At 35.3% G+C, this 21,776-nt stretch overlaps 1 protein-coding gene across 1 annotated transcript in view; it reads right to left on the bottom strand.

The window, feature by feature from the left end:
• The window catches only part of LOC117333912, a 27,231-nt gene extending 17,493 nt beyond the window's left edge, over positions 1-9,738 (bottom strand). Inside the window, exons 1-12 of the mRNA XM_033893329.1 lie at positions 9,730-9,738; positions 8,877-8,950; positions 8,520-8,566; positions 7,445-8,192; positions 5,602-5,684; positions 5,279-5,365; positions 4,479-4,601; positions 4,206-4,328; positions 3,718-3,792; positions 2,109-2,254; positions 1,455-1,541; positions 1,198-1,287 (exon numbers count right to left, since the gene is read on the bottom strand). Of these exons, the coding sequence (XP_033749220.1) occupies positions 1,198-1,287; positions 1,455-1,541; positions 2,109-2,254; positions 3,718-3,792; positions 4,206-4,328; positions 4,479-4,601; positions 5,279-5,365; positions 5,602-5,684; positions 7,445-8,192; positions 8,520-8,566; positions 8,877-8,950; positions 9,730-9,738 (1,692 nt within the window). The remainder of the gene's footprint in view (positions 1-1,197; positions 1,288-1,454; positions 1,542-2,108; positions 2,255-3,717; positions 3,793-4,205; positions 4,329-4,478; positions 4,602-5,278; positions 5,366-5,601; positions 5,685-7,444; positions 8,193-8,519; positions 8,567-8,876; positions 8,951-9,729) is intronic.
• Positions 9,739-21,776: the final 12,038 nt, after the last annotated feature.

The following is a 21,776-nucleotide window of genomic DNA, read 5'->3' on the forward strand; positions in this document are numbered from 1 at the left end:
TTTTTATAACAAAAGTTTAGGGTCTGATATAACACCTAATAAAAAAAAAAGTTGGGTCCTTCAGCTCAAATTTTCTCCAGGGTAGCCATTTTGAAAATAGGTGAATTTCGCAGTAAAAATTCTCAAAAATCTTAAATGTTTACCTGTTTACTATTATTACGTGAACTTTTGGGAAAAAAAACAATCGGACTTAAGAAATTTATATCAACATTTCTTATTGATAGTTACCTATCAGGCTACATATCTATTTTCTCACTTCATAACATACTGGCCAATCAGTGGCTGCCAGACATTTTATCCTTGGCTCAACGTTCTATACACAGGGGCTGTTTCAAAAATATATTTTTTCAATTGGTTGGTTGTTCCCTGAACAAAATCAGTGTTACCTGCCGTTGTATTTTAGCACATTGGTGTCTCAAAAAATGCGAAAATAATCCTGTATAATGTCAATGATCTTCTGTTTTTATTATCGTCATGCATGTTTTCCGGGTCACGTTCTAATAGCATGTGGACTTCCGGTTACGTCATAAAATTCATTTCCCGAGAATTTATTGGGAAATCTAAATCAACACTTGAAATGAAATGAAATGGAAGAAATAAAAAAGGTCTTAATAAAAATATTGTAATCAGTGGTCAGATCATATAATTTTGTCAATATGTATTCAGAACAGTTGTTGTTTAGTCGCTACCGTCATTAACATAAAAATTCGGATTATTATATAAATACTTATTTAATTATTATAATGGCCATATTGAATATATGAATTCAATGACATACTCCAAAACTTTAACACTAAAGTCTATGGGAAACAATTGGTTAGTTGGTCTCATAAGGGTAATCTACATGGGAAAAAACTCTGGAATTTTAAAGACGAAGTTATATTCACAAATACGCACAAACCTACTCATGAAATGTAGCAAAATGTTTATCTAGGCATGTAGTTTTTTCAAAGGAATCAATAATTGAAGCAGCGAACAATTTAAGTCACACAAATAATTAGCGTTATACATAGGCATTCCTTCAACTTTCAAAAATAAAAGCATTACAAGAAGGGCTACACTAAAACTCTGTAAACAATTAATCCTTACCACAGTTTAAATCCGTCAAAAACAGCTGATCGCCGGACCTGTGTGGCTTTGCAAATGAGCACACAAAAGACTTATAAAAGGAAGCAGTATTCATACGCCATGACTTACATGAAATTGTGCGTGTTGTATCAGTCTATCAAGTTCGCGATTCTTGATGACTTCTCCACCAGATAGACTTGCGATTCGTTGCAGTGGTCCCTAGGTCAAAAAGAAGACATGTCGAAATTTATGTTTTCTACAAAACAAAAATTATGTAATCTTAGTGAGAGAAAATCTAAATTGAATAAAAAGGAAAATTGTCAGAGTGTTAATGAGAATATACTCGCAGACAAGTCACAAGTGTTGTATCTAATACAGCAACTCACTTCCGTGTAATCTCCAACCGGAACTAAATAAAGGGTATTCCCGTAAGACCGAAGTAAATTGATCGCGGCTATCATATTGGAATTAACCTGAAAATAGAAAACACATTTTTTTCGGACCAACGTCTAGGCCAAGTCTTCATAATTTACCTCTCAAACTCAGTGTCTTGACACTAACATGGTATAAATCATATGTTTAAGCAAATATCGCCGAAAAACAGATAACGGTTATTCAAGGTGACATATGTATGTCTCGGTTGGATGCACCATGATAAGAAAGTTTACATATGGTATTAAGCTATTAATATTAACAAGATGTAGTGGCGAATGTTCTGTTTGACGGATGTTTAGAGAGTGATGAAGAGTGATAAGCATCCTTTGTGCGAACCTATGTCAGTAGGGAGACTAAAGTGCTCAAAAGTGGTCGTTTCAAGTAAGCATACATTAGATAGCTCTTCAACGACACAACTTATCAAGTTTGTTGCCTGTATCTTCAACGCCACAACTCACCAAGTTTGGTGCCTCTATCTTCAACGACACAACTCACCAAGTCTGTTGCCTCTATCTTCAACGACACAACTCACCAAGTTGTTGCCTCTATCTTCAACGACACAACTCACCAAGTTTGTTGCCTCTATCTTCAATGACACAACTCACCAAGTCTGTTGCCTCTATATCATCTAGGTCGATCATGTCTTCGTTGAGACGCCATTGGTCGGGTGTCACTTTACCATCCGATATTAATATGATCCTCGCACCAAAAATGATTCCATTTATACCCGTGGGGTTTTGTCTACCTGCAGCTAACAGGATCATTACAATGACATATATTTAAACATTTCTTTATGTTTCGAAAGTTACCAGATAGAGCAAGCAATTAAACGTCTATTTCTTTAATACGAGTTTATAGAGAGGATTTATATACTGCTTGAGCATCGGTTTTATTTCAAAGCAATAACGTACATCAATATATCTACGATAGGTGTAGAGTGTCTTGTGTGAAAGTCACTATAAAAGTTATATCACAAGACCTTACATTGCTTTAGTACAACACCGTATCAATAAACAGTATGTGAAAGGAGATTTAGTGCATATAGAAGCTGTTAAAAAGAATGTACTATTACAATGTAGCGAAATACATTTGAGTTTTGAGGATGAAAAACATTATTTTTTAACCAAATGAGGATCACATATCACAGATCAGTGCCAGACTGGTCCAATTAAAGATACAATATGTACGAATAAGTAGATTTTCACCATGACATTAAGTTATATAATGTTCCATCTTTGAGATTTGATATACAGACAAGGAGGAGTCATGCGCTACGTGATAAGTTTTTTTTATATCCCAATAGATGACCATATGTACAGGAAAGCAGGGGTCATAAATCCCTCAAATACTTCAGTATATAGTTTAGCATGTTCTTGTTCATTGATCAGGTTAATCCTTAGGTGACCCTGTGTATAATTAAATCAAAATCCCGTGTAGTTGAGGTATTCTGGACAAGATCATTACAAACATAGATTTGTTTGGGGTACCATGATAAACAAATACACAACAACCAATATTTCAGAAAATAAAACCATTGTATTTTCAATACAACGATTCCTTATATCAGCCAATATATCAGTATCAGCCAAAGAGAAGTTAACATACTTTTGGAAACACCTAATTATAAAAATAAGAAGTTACACTTTTTCACCGAAGTTAAACAAAATATATTTAAGGAATGGTAAGCAGCGAGTTTTATAAAGAAACCTGTATGAAATGACAAAATTACATTTTCCGTTTCTTGCAAATATCAATTTCAATATTTTTATTTTATTTTTAATTTGGAATTTCGACACAATTTGAATTACTTTCAATATATGTCTAAAGGATTGGACATCAGGCTACGCCTATTTAAGTCCATCTTTCAGATAACGAAAGAAAATATATCAATTTTGAATAATCCCGTTTATTATACAGCTGTGTGTTAAGACTTGTTTGTTATTATGGTATCACAAACCGAGCTAAGATAAGTGTTAAACTATAAAACAATGTTAATAGTAAAAGTGTCTCTAGAAATCAGAAACCAAGCCCATCTGTGGAGTCGATATGCCAAATGATGGGTCACGATTAATAAAGGTTTTCTGTATTTTAAATGAATTTGAATAATACATTAGGATGAATATGTTGACATCTTCAGGTAAAAAAGCACATATGAGACATCATCAAACAACTTCAAACTAATGAATACATGTGATAAAATAAAGAAAATCTTACTATTTCCTTTGCTTGCTGCTAGTGCCATGTATATTCCCTCGAGCATAGGACTTTGCCCCTCCGGCTTAAGTGTCCCTGTCAAGAGAATACAACAATGAGATGGGCTTAATGATACGTACGTCAGATTATAACTCTTTCGTTATTTGTTTCAAAAAGGGTTAACATAATGCATGGGCAGTACCCACATGCAAACAGGAATGTTTTCTATATAAATTCCATAAGTGTAATCAATCGTCACAGAAATCGAATGCACCGTAAATCTTTTCTTCAAAACAAACGGAGAAAAATGGTTTTATCACAGACAGCCTTGGCTTCAGCTGGTGTTCAAGGTTTTAAAAAACATACTACGATACACTTTTGATGTTTTTATTTAATCTATGTCTAAATGTCTTGCCAGAATGATTCCTAATATATGTCTTCGATTCTATAACAATATACATTTCGATTCTAACATGAATTATGATATATATTATTCTTTATATACTCACTCAAAACTTCCGTCACTTTATTATATTGGTTGGTCAGGTGAATAGGTACCCCAGGTTTCTTTCCGAACGTTGACACCGCAATGTTCTCCTTTATGTCTGTCTGTTGAGATACTCGTTGAATGCCTAATGAACAAGTGATTACAAAGTGATTAAAATACTCAATAAGGATCAATGTTTGTTCCTTGATTTTTTTTAATGTAATGATTAGATCCACAGACCAACTGAAATTTTGGATGTTTTCGTCAGGTAAATACATGGGTTGTTTTCACATACCATCAACAAACTTGGTTGCTAGTGAAATCATTTCACGGAATGCCACGCCTTTCATACTACCGGAAGTGTCTAAACACAAAACTGTGTCGGGACCATCTCCTCTTGGCAGCTTCTCTTCTTCTCCTACAATATAAGTTGATTTTATTTCTATAAAATACAGTTGATGTATTAGATACATTCTGTGTTGATATGCTACATCTCAGAAAAAGAGTAACTATGATCCGTAAGGACAAGAATAGACTGTTGCATATTTCATACAAAACCATAGGTAAAATGTTGAGATTTTCTTTTTATCTTTTAAGATTTAAAGTGGAATAATCATATGTGTCCTGAAGAAATTCTATCATATTCCTCCTCTGTATTTTGTATGTAACTTTCGTTCTTAATTTACAGTAATCATCATTAGAAAACTATCATTACTTTGTTAATATGATACATTTGTAAACAATTGTTCTAGTATTAATGCGGTGATTATGCATTAGTATTGTCATGTTTAAACATATTGAAGTACATCAGAATGTTTAATGCTATAGTTCATTACCACGATAGAAATAAAGAAAAAAAAAGTTTCGAAATAAAAATATGGAAAGGTGTTTAAGTAAATTTGTTATTTATTTTGATAGCTTTCAGATTCTTATTCAGTTATAGTGTCGGAATTTATACATTTGTTCACAACTTTTTAATTAACATAATAGTAGGAGGAAACAATACTAGATAAATGATCCGTGCATTCCATTAACTATGAAAAAACGGAAAACATAAACCTCATGCAAAATAAACTCTATGCTATGTTCAATTACCTTTTAGTAATTCTGTTTTAGCTCTGTCAGCCATCTCCTTGATAGCAGTCGTCACATCTATTTTGTCTTGCAGCATCGTGTCCATTGCTACGATTTAAATACATAATGAATGTACAGGGGTCGGTTTATGCCAACTAACCAAACATAACAAATAAAGATTAATTTAGATACAGATCTTTATTCAAAAGTAGCGAAAGTGCTTAATCACGATATATTACAATATGTGACAAATATCACCCATATTACCCATATTTTGAAACATTTGAAAACATTTGTAACTATTAAGACACGTTAGGTATCAATAAAACAAAGAACATACTTACGTTGTTGTTCTTTTTGTTGCATATGGTCTGGTTGTTCGATTGCATGTTCATATTTTTCCTTCAACGCAGGCCTAGTTAAACTCCTATGAATGACAATAAATATTTCGTTAATATGACAAAAACTACACTAAATCGCTTCAATACGTGCAAATTTTATATATCAGAGAAAGAAACAATGTGTTGAAAAACAATAACACTCAAACGCTAGAAGTACAAAAAAACAACGTGTGGTGAACAGAATAAAGTAATTTCTCTCATATCTCGCCATGTTGAATAGAGTTTGTAAACGCAAGAGCTATGTAAGAAAAAATCTATCTTACATAGCATTTCATGCGCAATGAGTAATTTACGTTCAAGTGGACAACTCTTGCAACGTCGTCTGCTTGTGTTTACAGTTTCACCGTCGGTGTCGGGTTTAAAAGGTGAACTTAACTTTAGAAAAACACATGTATTCGATAGATATTGTATCATACCAGCAATAAGCCGATAGAGCGCCACGGTAAAACGATAAGACATTTTTTTATCTGATCGAAAATATCACTACGCTACTGTACTTGACTACTGTAAATAGATTGTCACCGAACAATGATAGGAATGTTGAATTAAAGCTATAAATAAGTAAAAAAAAACAACCACATCACCGATGAAATGGTTCAGCCTATGTCAGCACAGGGACTTGAAATTTTGTTTACTCTACTTAGTAGGTGTACTTAGACTTACTCTAGTGTGTAAATGTGTTAAATTAACAACCATTCGGTTAAGATATTTGTTTTGATTGTAACACAAAGTATATGTATGTGTAGAACAACCAGAACAACTAACAGTCATCCCAGCCTTCCAATGATTGTAGTTATCGACGGACCTGCCTTCGTCATTCCATGAAGTAAACCGATTAGCACATATAAGCCTATCTTGCTGAAATGATTGAATGCTCGTATCGAGTCACTGACCACTGGTTCAGACATGAAGTTGCCAAAATCGCAGTGAATATTACCACCCACGAAACATGGTAATCGAGATCGACATTAATCCCACAACTGGAATTCCTATGACAATCGTTACGTCATGCAGTGACGTAGTATTTTATAGAAAATGTAAATAGACAATGAAATGTACGGTGTGTTCCGTAAAATAATCAAATATATCGAAGTGCAAATCAAATTATATGTAAAAAAATGAAATGTAAAAATTATTTCTTAATTGAATTTTCATGGTATTGTAGAACTTCTTTTTCTTGGATGTTGACAATTTGATCAAGGTCACGTCAAAAGTTCATCGGCGAATTATCAAAAGTTCATCACTGAACCATAAAAGGAATGAAAGTGTACTAACTTACTGTTTGCCAAAATTGAGTATAATCTTTCAGAGTATCTTAAGTCATGTTGGTAAAAACGTTAAAGAAAGAAATTTCAAAAATGAAGATAATGGATGGGTGAGAGACATTTTTGCCCGAAATTTGGTAGTGATTTGAGAGAAAAAGTTTCCGTCATTATGTGTACATGTAGCAAAGGGATAGGGCAAGTCTCGGGTTTCACCACATTTGTTTCCCCTCGGGTTGAATATCCCTATCCTGCATACACACATATGAAAGAGTCTAATAGCCCATTATCATAACGGTATGTCATAATCTCGATAGAATACCAACACTCTGATCTCACAATATAATATCAAGTCAAAACTTCTTTTTTTTCAAATTAAGACTTTGCCTATCACACAACATCATAAAAACTGAAACCAAAAGTAGTTGGCTAGGCACAAACTGAGATGTAAAATATTGTTTTATGATCCCCGAGCCAGACAGACGATATGAAATTAAGTCTTTATAATGACTGTGATACAGTACCTGGAAATGGCTGTTCCTGGACTCTTTGCTAGACCATGGAGACTTACTTCTTGTTTCATCATATCTTCATCTTTCGTGCCATCGGTGATATTACTAGGGACGACCTCTACGTCATTACCTACGGCGCAGTTTTCATTTTTATTGACATTTGCTTTTTGTTTATTCCTACGTTTGCTCATCTCAGATTTATTTTCATAATAATCGTCTGCATTTTTCGTCAATTTTTGTTTCAAATCGGAGTTATTTACGGGTATTTCCGCTGCGGACTGCAATACATGACTGGTACTGTCCTCCACGTTTTCATTGCTACTAAACAATCCATCTTTCCAGATCTGGGAAGACTGCTGACGATCTGCAAAGTGTTTATCGGAATCGTCGGTAAATGTTACCATCTGTTTACGCCTGTGCTCGTCTATACTCTTATGACTTATGTAAGGCTCTGATAATGTCATTTGTTCTTTATACTTGGGAGTAACGTTGACAGACTTTGTCATGTTTTTGTCCCGTCGGAGAGGACTATTAGAACTTCCAACAATAGGCTGCAGGTCTGACTCCCTTCCATCCACTTTAATATCTAGATCCTCCGATTGACGGCGATCTCGGTTTACAACGTCTTTGTATGTCCTCATTATTGTAGCTGCACGTTCTAGCTTAAGTCCAAGATCACGGGTCATCTCTTCTAATTCCTGAAACTTATTGTGTCTTTCCTGAGTACGTTTCCTCAGTCGTTGGAGGGAATCCTTTAAGTCTTCAAGATTAAAAAAAATATATGAATTTTAGAAAATAAAGTAAAATTGACTTTAAAACAATCTTGATTCATCAATCAAGCCTGAATAATTTGCGTGTATTTGTAACAGTATATAAATACATTAAATACTTTTCTCTAAAGGGAACTATGATAGCGTTGTATCTCTTACCATAATAAAAAGCCAAAAGCAGCAATAGCAAATGTAAAAGCTAGATATAAAGACATAAACTGTATTTAGACAGTATTTTATTAAATGTATTTTTGCCATGAAACAACTAATAGTATCAATTATGTGTAACTAACAAAACGAGAGTAAAAATGCCAAACCATGTATCCGACGTCCATGTGCTTCATCAGAATTGTTAATGGCTTCACTGCAAAACATGTAGTAAAATTTTATTGACATGTCAAAGTTGAATGTATAGAAATATCGTTTTCAGATGAGTTTTCCCGGTTTTTTTAGAGAGAGAGAGAGAGAAAGAGAGAGAGAAAATGCCTATCTCTTAACAAAAGTTTGAAAGATTTCAACACTTTCCGATAATAATCCATGCTATCTGAATATATGCGAACGAACATGAAGAACATGTTTCATAACAATCCTCGCCATTTGACATATGTTAAGCAAAAGTAGTATTGTTTACTTGGTTACATAGTCAAGATTCACAGGTACAACGTGTGACTTACCATTTTTGAAGAACTTGTAACACTTTGCCGTTGGTTTCAAATATGTTGGTAATCTTTTCCTTCATAGAGCTGATCTTTAAAATTAAAATATACGAGCAGAAAATATGTTTAGTACATAAGAAATTACAAAAAAAAATCCATATCTACCACAGAAAAATTATCACGATACAAAATATATCTACCATAGAAAAAGTATCACTATACAAAATATATCTATAATAGAAAAAATGTTCACAACACAAAATCCATCTATAATAGAAAAGATGTTCACAACACAAAATATATCTATAATAGAAAAAAATTTCACAACACAAAATATATCTATAATAGAAAAATGTTCACAACACAAAATATATCTTCCACAGGAAAATTCTCTAAAAACAAATTATATCTGTCGCAAGAATACTCAAAATAAATAAAATATCTACAACAGAAACAAATCTCACAACACCAAATATATCTACAATAGGAAATATTTCTACCACCGAAATAATGTTCACAATATAAAAAAAAATATCCACCACAGAAAAATTCTCACAATTCAAAATACATCTATAACAGAAAATGCTGACAAATATATCTACATGTACTTCAGAAAATATTCTCTCAATACATGATATATTTACATTCATGTACTTTCCTACAATACACTTCTACATATATATTTTTGTATAATATTGTTGCATCAATGTCCATTGAAGACCATAAGAACTATAAGATGTGCACCGATTTCCTGATGCACACTGACTTTGAACTAATGTCAGTCTATAGATGATATACAATCTAAACACATACCTTGCTGCCGATACATGATTGTCATCATTATATAAAGTGTAGTTTCTGTCTTGCTTACCTCGTCCATGTTATCGAATTTCCGTACACTGGGAAGATTATTCGTGCATCTAATACCACTTTAAAACAATATACAAGATTGATATCAACACTAGAATAAAAACGGTGCTAGTTGATCAGTAAATTTTAAGTTCCTGGGTAATGTTGATTAATTAAACGATCTATCGAAATGAATATATAGGGTCCAGTGGAAGTAATAATGGCGGTATTCTCCATACAGGACTAGAAAAAATATCATTGTGACTTTCAACAATCGATGGAGTAATGTTTTCATCAAAGTGTTGAAATTAATGTTTATTTCCATGAACTAATTTTTTTTGTCAGGCGCGTTGCATGTACATGTACTCGTGACATCACAATATATATTTCTAACATAGCCTCAGACGCGAACTCCGAGACCGACTTCGACTGTTTGAGGGGTCATCTCAAAATGCTGAATCGAAGAATATGTTTTATCTTCAATTGAAATTTAAATATTTGTGTCCGTACAACACAAATGATCAATGTTGGGTCATGAAAACTAAATTAATAAATCCCAACACACAAAATATGTTTAAGTACATATTTTAATTGCTTTCAGACGCTTCTTAGATACCAAAGACTTTTAATTTTGGGGCATTTTTCGTTATAAATACTGAAGGCTTTTTGATATTTCATCATCAATGAAACCAGTGACTCCTTCTTTTCCAAAATTGAGAAAAATGATTTGCTAGGATTGGGTTCCTGGTCACCAAAATGATGTGCAAATTTCGACTTTTTAAAAAAGAAAATTACCAAACATGGATTTGGATTTTCCGGATAATTGTGCGATATTTGTAGAAAAAATCTTTCCAAATGTTTATCCATTTACATCACCAAACATACAACAGATTTTGCAAAGAAACATCAGGCAGTGTCGACATTTTGAACAGTTACAGAGTAAAAATGGAGTATGCCATCAGAGAAATGAAAATTTACAGCGTAATCGGAATGCTGTGGCGCCCTACTTGATGGTATTTTTTCATATTAAATTAGTAGTGATTAAGATAGGAATATAAAGGCCAACAGTCTATGTCCATCATTATCATATGATATATCATATCAATCTTATTCTGATTTTCATTAATACATCTAAAGTTGATTGAGAATGTATTGCACCTCTTGCTCACTATATAATCTCAGGTGATTCAAGGACATGTACCCCTCGGACCGTCTTCAAAATCCTATTGACAATTACATGTGTAACTGTTCAAGATGTTCTTAAAATGTTCTTAGGAAAGTTATTGCCGCAAAGGTTAATATGCTACCATACAAAATACCGTTACACCACAGTTAGATCAAATAATATGAATAAGGATGCATAACTTATTATTAAGTTGTTTTTCAACAAAACAACATTGAAATCTATTTTTGATTTTATTCAATATTGTCGTCCTCACTATTTAGTCACGGTGATATACATCAAAAGGATTATCACAAGAAGTTAACAGCAAGTAAAACCAGTAAATAATTAATACACCATACCTGTGTCCCCTGATCTATGGCGTTGTCTTTGATAGACGGATACACATTGAATGAGTAAAAACAAACGTGAGTAGAATGCTAGGTCTCTAAGATCATGAGAACACTCTTAACGTATACATAATCTTTACTAAAATAGGAAACGTGTCGAGCATTATGTAGTGTGTTGTTATAGATATTAGAAAATATTTCCGCCATAAATGTAAAAAAAATTCAGTCATCTTCCGTGTTGGTCGTATATCCCGCTTTGTGAGTGTGATTCCTAATCGGCATGTTTGTTTGTGAAGTGTTTACACATCAGTCATGCGTTTTGTATATGTATCTGTAATTACATACCGGTGTAGTTTGTGTGTGTAAGTGTAGTTACAAACTGATATGATTTGTGTGTATGTGTAGTAACACTGATGTAGTTTGTGTGCTTACGTGTATTAACACTGATGTAGTTTGTGTGTGTACGTGTAGTTACAAACTGATGTGATTTGTGTGTGTACGTGTAGTTATAAACTGGTGTAGTTTGTGTGTGTACGTGTAGTTACAAACGGTTGTGGTTTGTGTGTGCACGTGTAGTTATAAATTGGTGTAGTTTGTGTGTGTACGTGTAGTTACAAACGGTTGTGGTTTGTGTGTGTACGTGTAGTTACAAACGGTTAAGTTTTGTGTGTGTACGTGTAGTTACAAACGGTTAAGGTTTGTGTATGTACGTGTAGTTACAAGCGGTTAAGGTTTGTGTGTGTACGTGTAGTTACAAGCGGCTGTAGTTTGTGTGTGTACGTGTAGTTATAAACTGGTGTAGTTTGTGTGTGTACGTGTAGTTACAAACGGTTGTGGTTTGTGTGTGTACGTGTAGTTATAAACTGGTGTAGTTTGTGTGTGTACGTGTAGTTACAAACGGTTGTGGTTTGTGTTTGTACGTGTAGGTACAAACGGTTGTGGTTTGTGTACGTGTAGTTATAAACTGATGTAGTTTGTGTGTGTACGTGTAGTTACAAACGGTTGAGGTTTGTGTGTGTACGTGTAGTTACAAACGGTTGTGGTTTGTGTGTGTACGTGTAGTTACAAACGGTTGTGGTTTGTGTGTACAGGTACGTGTAGTTACAAATGGTTGTGGTTTGTGTGTGTACGTGTAGTTATAAAATGGTGTAGTCTGTGTGTGTACGTGTAGTTACAAACGGTTTAGGTTTGTGTGTGTACGTGTAGTTACAAACGGTTGTGGTTTGTGTGTGTACGTGTAGTTACAAACGGTTGTGGTTTGTGTGTACAGGTACGTGTAGTTACAAATGGTTGTGGTTTGTGTGTGTACGTGTAGTTATAAAATGGTGTAGTCTGTGTGTGTACGTGTAGTTACAAACGGTTGTGGTTTGTGTGTGTACGTGTAGTTACAAACGGTTGTGGTTTGTGTGTGTACGTGTAGTTACAAACGGTTGTGGTTTGTTTGTGTACGTGTAGTTATAAACTGGTGGATTTTGTGTGTGTACGTGTAGTTTCAAACGGTTGTGGTTTGTGTGTGTACGTGTAGTTATAAACTGGTGTAGTTTGTGTGTGTACGTGTAGTTACAAACGGTTGCGGTTTGTGTGTGTACGTGTAGTTACAAACGGTTGTGATTTGTGTGTGTACGTGTAGTTACAAACGGTTGTGGTTTGTGTACGTGTAGTTATAAACTGGTGTAGTTTGTGTGTGTACGTGTAGTTGTAAACTGATGTAGTTTGTGTGTACGGATGGTTATAAACTGGTGTAGTCTGTATGTGTACGTGTAGTTAGAAACGGTTGTGGTTTGTGTGTGTACGTGTAGTTACAAACGGTTGTGGTTTGTGTGTGTACGTGTAGTTACAAACGGTTGTGGTTTGTGTGTACATGTACGTGTAATTACAAACGGTTGTGGTTTGTGTGTGTACGTGTAGTTACAAACGGTTGTGGTTTGTGTGTGTACGTGTAGTTACAAACGGTTGTGGTTTGTATGTGTACGTGTAGTTACAAACGGTTGTGGTTTGTGTGTGTACGTATAGTTATAAACTGGTGTAGTTTGTGTGTGTACGTGTAGTTACAAACAGTTGTGGTTTGTGGTTGTACGTGTAGTTACAAACGGTTGTGGTTTGTGTGTGTACGTGTAGTTACAAACGGTTGTGGTTTGTGGTTGTACGTGTAGTTACAAACTGGTGTTGTTGGTGAGTGAATGTGTAGCCACAAACTTTCATGTTATGTTTGTTTCTAACCTTTTCCGCATAAGGAAAAAACGTGACGCAATTACATATTTCCGGTCTACGGGAAATAACAATCTGTTATAGAAATTACTAACGGTGTAATAGATGTATAGGGAACTATTCTGTCATCGATGATAATTTCATTATGCATATCTACTGCCCTCGTCAAATTCAGGTTGACATTGCCTCTCATTTAAAGTGAACTCATTAAAAAGCTTATCAGGACTGATAGCCGAGAACTTGGCTGGTCGTGTGGCACAGTGATAGCACATTTACCTTTCACCTAAGTGGCCACAGTTCAATTCCCCGACCAGACTTGAAAAGGGTTTTCTTCGGATACTCAAGGTTCCTCCCACACTAAAACCCATATGGCATGTCTCCAACCGGGTCAACACACGTAATTAACATAAGTTGATATAATTTGTTTCGCATTTTTCATAAAACATGTAAAGTTTCCTTTTTTTACTTGATTTGGAGATTTTGTAGAATCTCTCTTTTTAACTTTCTGACAAACTGACGGTGAACTTAAACAAATGGTATATAACCCACTAAATTGAAATGAAATACGCTAAAATTATCTTTGCATAAACCGTTTACAATGAATCCAAATCTTCATTTTACATTGAATAAAGAGAAACTATTATAGATTTCCAACTGTAGTCTTCCCCTTCTTCATAGTAGCACACATTCTTCCCACAAACTAATGTTGTCATGTCGCTGTTTGATTGACGTAAACATGGTAGAATAGATATGTCAAGAGATGCTTTTCGATGAAGGTTGATGGTTAGTGTCAAGGTCACAAACATGATCGGTCAGATTCTTAACTCCATATTGTAAATACTGCAACATAATAAAGTACCCTGTAGTTTCGTTGTAACTATACCTAGTTCTGAATTTGAGGTAGTGTTTTTATTTGATTTGACTTGGACTTGAACGGCATTTCCGGAAAAAGCGGTAAACACCTTCCTGCTGGAGAATCTGAAGTATACATCTCCATTGTTCAACAGTCTCGATGCCACATCATTCCTTCATGTATATTTTCTCTAGACTAACATATCTTGAGCTCGAAATACAGTTCAGTTTTGAATTCTCCTGCTTCAGAACATATAGAACTTGATCCAATCTCGGTGATTAGACTACTGAGTCGTGAATTATTTTATTGTTGTTTTTTCCTTTATTTACCGCAGTAGTACAATGTCAGGGCTCTCTAAATGTATCACTATCATCTGTTTCTCCATAACCTATGGCAAGCCGTATGGGACCCTCGACTTCATTCAAGAGATTTTACTTAGAAATAATGACACTTGCACGAAAAATGAAGATTGGCGTTCCGTTGATTATATGCCGTGTATGATTTGCCGTTGAAGATTTTTGCCGTGTCAGATTTTACCGTTTAAGATTTTTGCCTTGTCAGATTTACCGTTGAAGATTCAGTTCACGCAGAAGGTACGTTTAATGCGCATGCGCGATAACCTTGTATTAATTAAATAGATAAGAACACAAAATAATAGACCTGCATGTTTTTAACTCCCTGTTATAGGTATCTGATAATAATATCAAAAGTGATTTATCAAACACGCTTCTTTGATTTAGGTAACTATGAATCTAGCATAACATTAAATCAGTTTATGAGTTCATGAGATTATACGTGTCATCATTTCCCTTTGTTGTAATGGTCACGGCAAAAATCGTCAACGGTACATATCACACGGTAAAAATCTTTAACAGGTAAATATCACACGGTAAAAATCTTTAACGGATAAAAACTTTAACGGCAAAATCTTCAACAGGCGCAGGGGTCCCATACAGCTTTCCATAATAAGCAGACACTACGACAAGGAAGTTTAAGATGAACACTTTGTACTGGACAAATTTCATTTTACAGTCACTTCATGTAATTGTCCTCTTCCTGGACCGATTACCGGCTGCTCGATGTATTTCCTCAGATAAAAAATGACGCTTATCCTTTGTAGATATCAAGTAAGGATATGGACACTATAACAAAAATTGCTTTTATAGATATATATCAGTCGTTGGAGATTCGTATTATCTATCTTGATCTTGGGGATATGACAGAGATCTCTCCAACCCGAGGGTTAATATTCTTGGTTGTGTAACCGATGGATCTGCCAACGGTTAGACAATCAATAATATCAAACCGGGATATGTACCAGCCATATCCTCCGGTCAGACAAGGATAACTTTTCTCCGATTATATTTTAAAATGAAGAGCCTGATGGAAGCATAACAAAAAATATCTTTAAATGTTTCGAGTTGCGAGTTTGCAGACCTCGGGCGTCGGTAACAACCGAACAGAAATCAGCTGATTTAGGCATTATGCCTTCATTAAGCGTTGGTGTGTTGTATCAGGACGCGCGGATAGAAGAAAAGTTGGTCCATATGCCGTTATGTAAAATGTTTAGCTTTTTCTGTTTCTGGGAGTTTAAAAAACAATAGTAATGAGGAAAGACTACAAGACGAAGACCACATCACCGTGTCTGCTCGCTCCAACAGATAACGATCCAGTCCCAACATTTTCAGCAGAAAAAATGGGAAACCCGAAGCAGTCGGAAATACGACGTTAATTACAAAAGGACAGTTAATTACTAGCCCAGTGAAATGTATACTTAAGGATTAACATTTTATTTTGTGAAGTTGATTATATCGTAAATAAAATGTGACACGAAGTAAATTGTGTAAACGATTTTATTTACTGACCGTCCTATTACATTTTTAATATCATAAACTTAACTAAATATTTACAACGCTTTCTTTCAAAATTACCTGCACTGAACACGGCAGATACAAACATTGACCCTTTGTGATCAAAATTATTTTGGGGTCAATGTTATCCTGCAAAGCAACCATTCTCAAAAACCGTTGATAGTTACCTAAACCCCTATGGGAACCGAAGAAAAAAGTTTCTTTATTTCAAAGGTTGTATTCACATTAAATGTCAATATTTTATCTATTACAGCAGTTTTACGATTGTTTTATTATATCACGTATTTCTAGTGTTTATGTTGTTAGCAAAATGAAGTTTGACGTTTATTTGTTAACATTGTCGCGTGGTTTGCGAAAAGACGTCGCCAGCATATATACATCTACTCAAAAGCGGCGAACACGTTCACGTTCTATGAGTACATATGTTAGCGATTCATAAACATTTGCAAATGATAAAATAGATATGATACATGTTTATACTGGCAAATAAGTGACGTGTACATACGTATATAGGTAAAACTTTATCAGACAGTATAGACAGGGTCATCACATCTCCTTTTTTGTCTTCTACTGATAGACAGAATAATATATCTTAAGATGATGATCTTTCATGCACATTAAACAATTATTTTGAAGCAAACAATAATTAAAGACATTCAAGTAATAAAAAGGTTATTAATACTTTTATTGTTATTCTAAATGAAAACGAAACGATGTTTCTTTTGATTATAAATCATTGGTTATGTACATAACATCTTAAATTAGATTGAAATAATAATAGACTTTTATTCCGATTTACAATAGAATGTACATGTAGAGTTGGTATAGATTTGTAAAACATATTACTATTTGTACCATGAAGTCAGTGTAAATGTATGATTTTAGCTCTTATTTTTACTGATGAAGCATGGCTGATAAGCAGATAAAATATGAAATCAACAGCTGTTTCGACTACAAGAATAAACCAACTTAAAATTCTATTGCAAATCGGAAAAAGATTGTGCCTTTATCAATATGTCCATGCACCCGTGGGTCAAAATAAATTTTAAAAAAAATCCACAATAAATGCTTTCTTCCCGTAGAATATAAAGTCGCACTATTTAAGCCTATCATCCTCCATCTTTTCCTGCAACTGGATTTAATGAGGTGAATATGTTTTAAATTGATAACATTGATGATATCACTGAGGAAGTGGTAGTGAGCATCAGCTTTGTTTCCACAACACCTACAACAAACTAGTCTAGTAGGTGAGACACCTATGGATACAAGTTCAGTACAACACCAACAACAAACTAGACCAGTAGGTGAGACACCTATGGATACATGTTCAGTACAACACCTACAACAACTACACGAGTAGGTGAGACACCTATGGATACATGTTCAGTACAACACCTACAACAAATTAGACGAGTAGGTGAGACACCTATGGATACATGTTTAGTACAATACCTACAACAAACTAGACGAGTAGGTGAGACATCTATGGATACATGTTCAGTACAACACCTACAACAAACTAGACGAGTAGGTGAGACACCTATGGATACAAGTTCAGTACAACACCAACAACAAACTAGACCAGTAGGTGAGACACCTATGGATACATGTTCAGTACAACACCTACAACAAGCTAGACGAGTAGGTGAGACACCTATGCATACATGTTCAGTACAACACCTACAACAAATTAGACGAGTAGGTGAGACACCTATGGATACATGTTCAGTACAACACCTACAACAAACTAGACGAGTAGGTGAGACACATATGCATACATGTTCAGTACAATACCTACAACAAACTAGACGAGTAGGTGAGACACCTATGCATACATGTTCAGTACAATACCTACAACAAACTAGACGAGTAGGTGAGACACCTATGGATACATGTTCGGTACAACACCTACACAAACTAGACGAGTAGGTGAGACACCTATGGATACATGTTCAGTACAACACCTACACAAACTAGACGAGTAGGTGAGACACCTATGGATACATGTTCAGTACAACACCTACAACAAACTAGACGAGTAGGTGAGACACATATGGATACATGTTCAGTACAACACCTACAACAATCTAGACGAGTAGGTGAGACACCTATGGATATATGTTCAGTACAACACCTACATCAAACTAGACGAGTAGGTGAGACACCTATGGATACATGTTCAGTACAACACCTACAACAAACTAGACGAGTAGGTGAGACACCTATGGATACATGTTCAATACAACACCTACAACAAACTAGACGAGTAGGTGAGACACCTATGGATACATGTTCAGTACAACACCTACAACAAACTAGACGAGTAGGTGAGACACCTATGGATACATGTTCAGTACAACACCTACAACAAACTAGACGAGTAGGTGAGACACCTATGGATACATGTACAGTACAACACCTACAACAAACTAGATGAGTAAGTGAGACACCTATGGATACATGTTCAGTACAACACCTACAACAAACTAGACGAGTAGGTGAGACACCTATGGATACATGTTCAGTACAACACCTACAACAAACTAGACGAGTAGGTGAGACACCTATGGATACATGTTCAGTACAACACCTACAACAAACTAGACGAGTAGGTGAGACACCTATGGATACATGTACAGTACAACACCTACAACAAACTAGACGAGTAGGTGAGACACCTATGGATACATGTTCGGTACAACACCTACAACAAACTAGATGAGTAGGTGAGACACCTATGGATACATGTTCGGTACAACACCTTTAACAAGTTGGACGAGTAGGTGAGACACCTATGGATACATGTTCAGTACAACACCTACAATAAACTAGACGAGTAGGTGAGACACATATGGATACATGTTCAGTACAACACCTACAACAAACTAGACGAGTAGGTGAGACACCTATGGATATATGTTCAGTACAACACCTACAACAAACTAGCCGAGTAGGTGAAACACCTATGGATACATGTTCAGTACAACACTTACAACAATCTAGACGAGTAGGTGAGACACATATGGATACATGTTCGGTACAACACCTACAACAAACTAGACCAGTAGGTAAGACACCTATGCATACATGTTCAGTACAATACCTACAACAAACTAGACAAGTAGGTGAGACACATATGGATACATGTTCAGTAAAACACCTACAACAAACTAGCCGAGTAGGTGAAACACCTATGGATACATGTTCAGTACAACACCTACAACAAACTAGACGAGTAGGTGAGACACCTATGGATACATGTTCAGTACAACACTTACAACAAACTAGACGAGTAGGTAAGACACCTATGGATACATGTTCAGTACAACACCTACAACAAACTAGACGAGTAGGTAAGACACCTATGGATACATGTTCGGTACAACACCTACAACAAACTAGACGAGTAGGTGAGACACATATGGATACATGTTCGGTACAACACCTACAACAAACTAGACGAGTAGGTGAGACACCTATGGATACATGTTCAGTACAACACCTACAACAAACTAGACGAGTAGGTGAGACACCTATGGATACATGTTCAGTACAACACCAACAACAAACTAGACGAGTAGGTGAGACACCTATGGATACATGTTCGGTACAACACCTACAACAAACTAGACGAGTAGGTGAGACACCTATGGATACATGTTCAGTACAACACCAACAACAAACTAGATCAGTAGGTGAGCACCTATGGATACATGTTCAGTACAACACCAACAACAAACTAGACGAGTAGGTGAGACACCTAAGGATACATGTTCGGTACAACACCTACAACAAACTAGACGAGTAGGTGAGACACCTATGGATACATGTTCAGTACCAGAAAGAAACCACACTCTCTGGATGCATATTGAGTACAGAAATCATCAAGCAACATATTCCTGGCCTTGGCCAAAGTAAAGATGATTATGAGGACTGAACTGAAGGTTGCAGTCACAAAAACCTGTTTTAATATAGTTACTATAATACTCAGTGAATATAAATTGTAACCATTAAGAAAATATGGAAGACCTGTGCTGTATACAAACCACTTAAGATCTTCAGCTTGATCTCATGTCAATTATCTGCACTAATTTCAGATCAGAATGTTTAAAATCACTTGTAGCGCAGACATATTTCCAGTATAAGCTTGAAAAGTTCATTATTATCTGAATTGTCATCATAACTTGGTGGAAGAAGTACATTATCACTTTTCTTACACAACAGACAAATATATGTCCTCATCCTGCTCCCAGACAATCAATTTGTCCTTATTATAACATTGTACTTTGTAACAGAAGCACCTGGGTGGTCGGGTGGAACAGTGGTAACACATTATTTTTCTTTCGCCTAGGCCGCCGGGGTCGATTTCCCGATCGGACGTGAAAGGTATAGGGTCACTTGCCCGACCATGGGGATTTTCTCTGGGTACTCCGGTTTACACCCGCTGTAAGACCCCTCGCGCGCTTCATCCTGGCCAACAAGCGTGATTTATATAAGTTGATATAACTTTTTCGCGATTGTTGTAAAATAAATAAAGTTAAAAGCAGTAGCAGGTGTTACCTTTTTTAACTGATGTCAATGTCCCTTATACCAAACGTTTTAGTGGTTCTTCTGGGCTTGTCCAAAATACAAGCAAAATGTCTGTACCAACCGCAATGCTCCCATCTAAATGTCGATCAAAGGATTGGCTAGACAAACAACCATGCAACAGATTACTTACATGCGCCCTCATTGATGAAAATAAATACATTAGTGCCAAATGTATTTCCATTAAATGTAAACACAATTATTGAAGGAAAACAAATCAGTCATTCTTGCTTAATTTAAATAGTTTCAATTTGATATACTCTAAATCATCTCAAATTCAACTTTGGAAACTTACGTAGATTCCAAAGGTACATCCTTCTGTAGGAGAAGCCATGTAGAATACAGAGTGACATTTTGTCTGGCCTTAGGGATACACAACGCCTTGACATACTAATGCGAGTCACTATGAGGTTGTCCCTGTACATGATGTTATTAAATACACATTTACGTATTAAACAGTGATCACAAGAACTGTGTAGATTACACACACATGAGTTAATAGTCGTCTGATACCTCTGATCTACTTAATTAAGCGTCACATTGTTAAGTGAATACGGGTTTAATAATAATCGGACAGCTTGGGTAGTTCTCGCGTACTTTTAAATAGGTAGCTAGGATTTTCTGGTACAGCAAAGTGAGTTACGATTCACCACATTAATTAATTATTTCAGATTTCTAACTTACGTAAAAATCATTAAAAAAAAACATGGACTGATGGTAACTTGTTGTACAGACCGTGGGTCTTTCATTTCAGGTTTCCAATTTACGTAAAAAAAAAACGTACATTGTACATAGCGGGTCTTTCATTTTAGGGTTTTAACTTACGATAAAAAACGCAAAAACATGGACCGTTAGTAAGCTGTAAAATCCGGGTCTTTTATTTAAGGTATTTAACGTTTGTAATTTCTACTTGTTTGTGAACCTCCGGGACGTGACACATGTGTGTTGTTTGTAGGTCACATAGTCCGCTATCAATCTTTTAAAAACATAGTTTATTTTTGAGTTTCTACAAAATAAAACAAAACAAGAATCATATCA

The sequence above is a fragment of the Pecten maximus genome, chromosome 9 (assembly GCF_902652985.1).
Source record: "Pecten maximus chromosome 9, xPecMax1.1, whole genome shotgun sequence".
Lineage (NCBI taxonomy): Eukaryota > Metazoa > Mollusca > Bivalvia > Pectinida > Pectinidae > Pecten > Pecten maximus.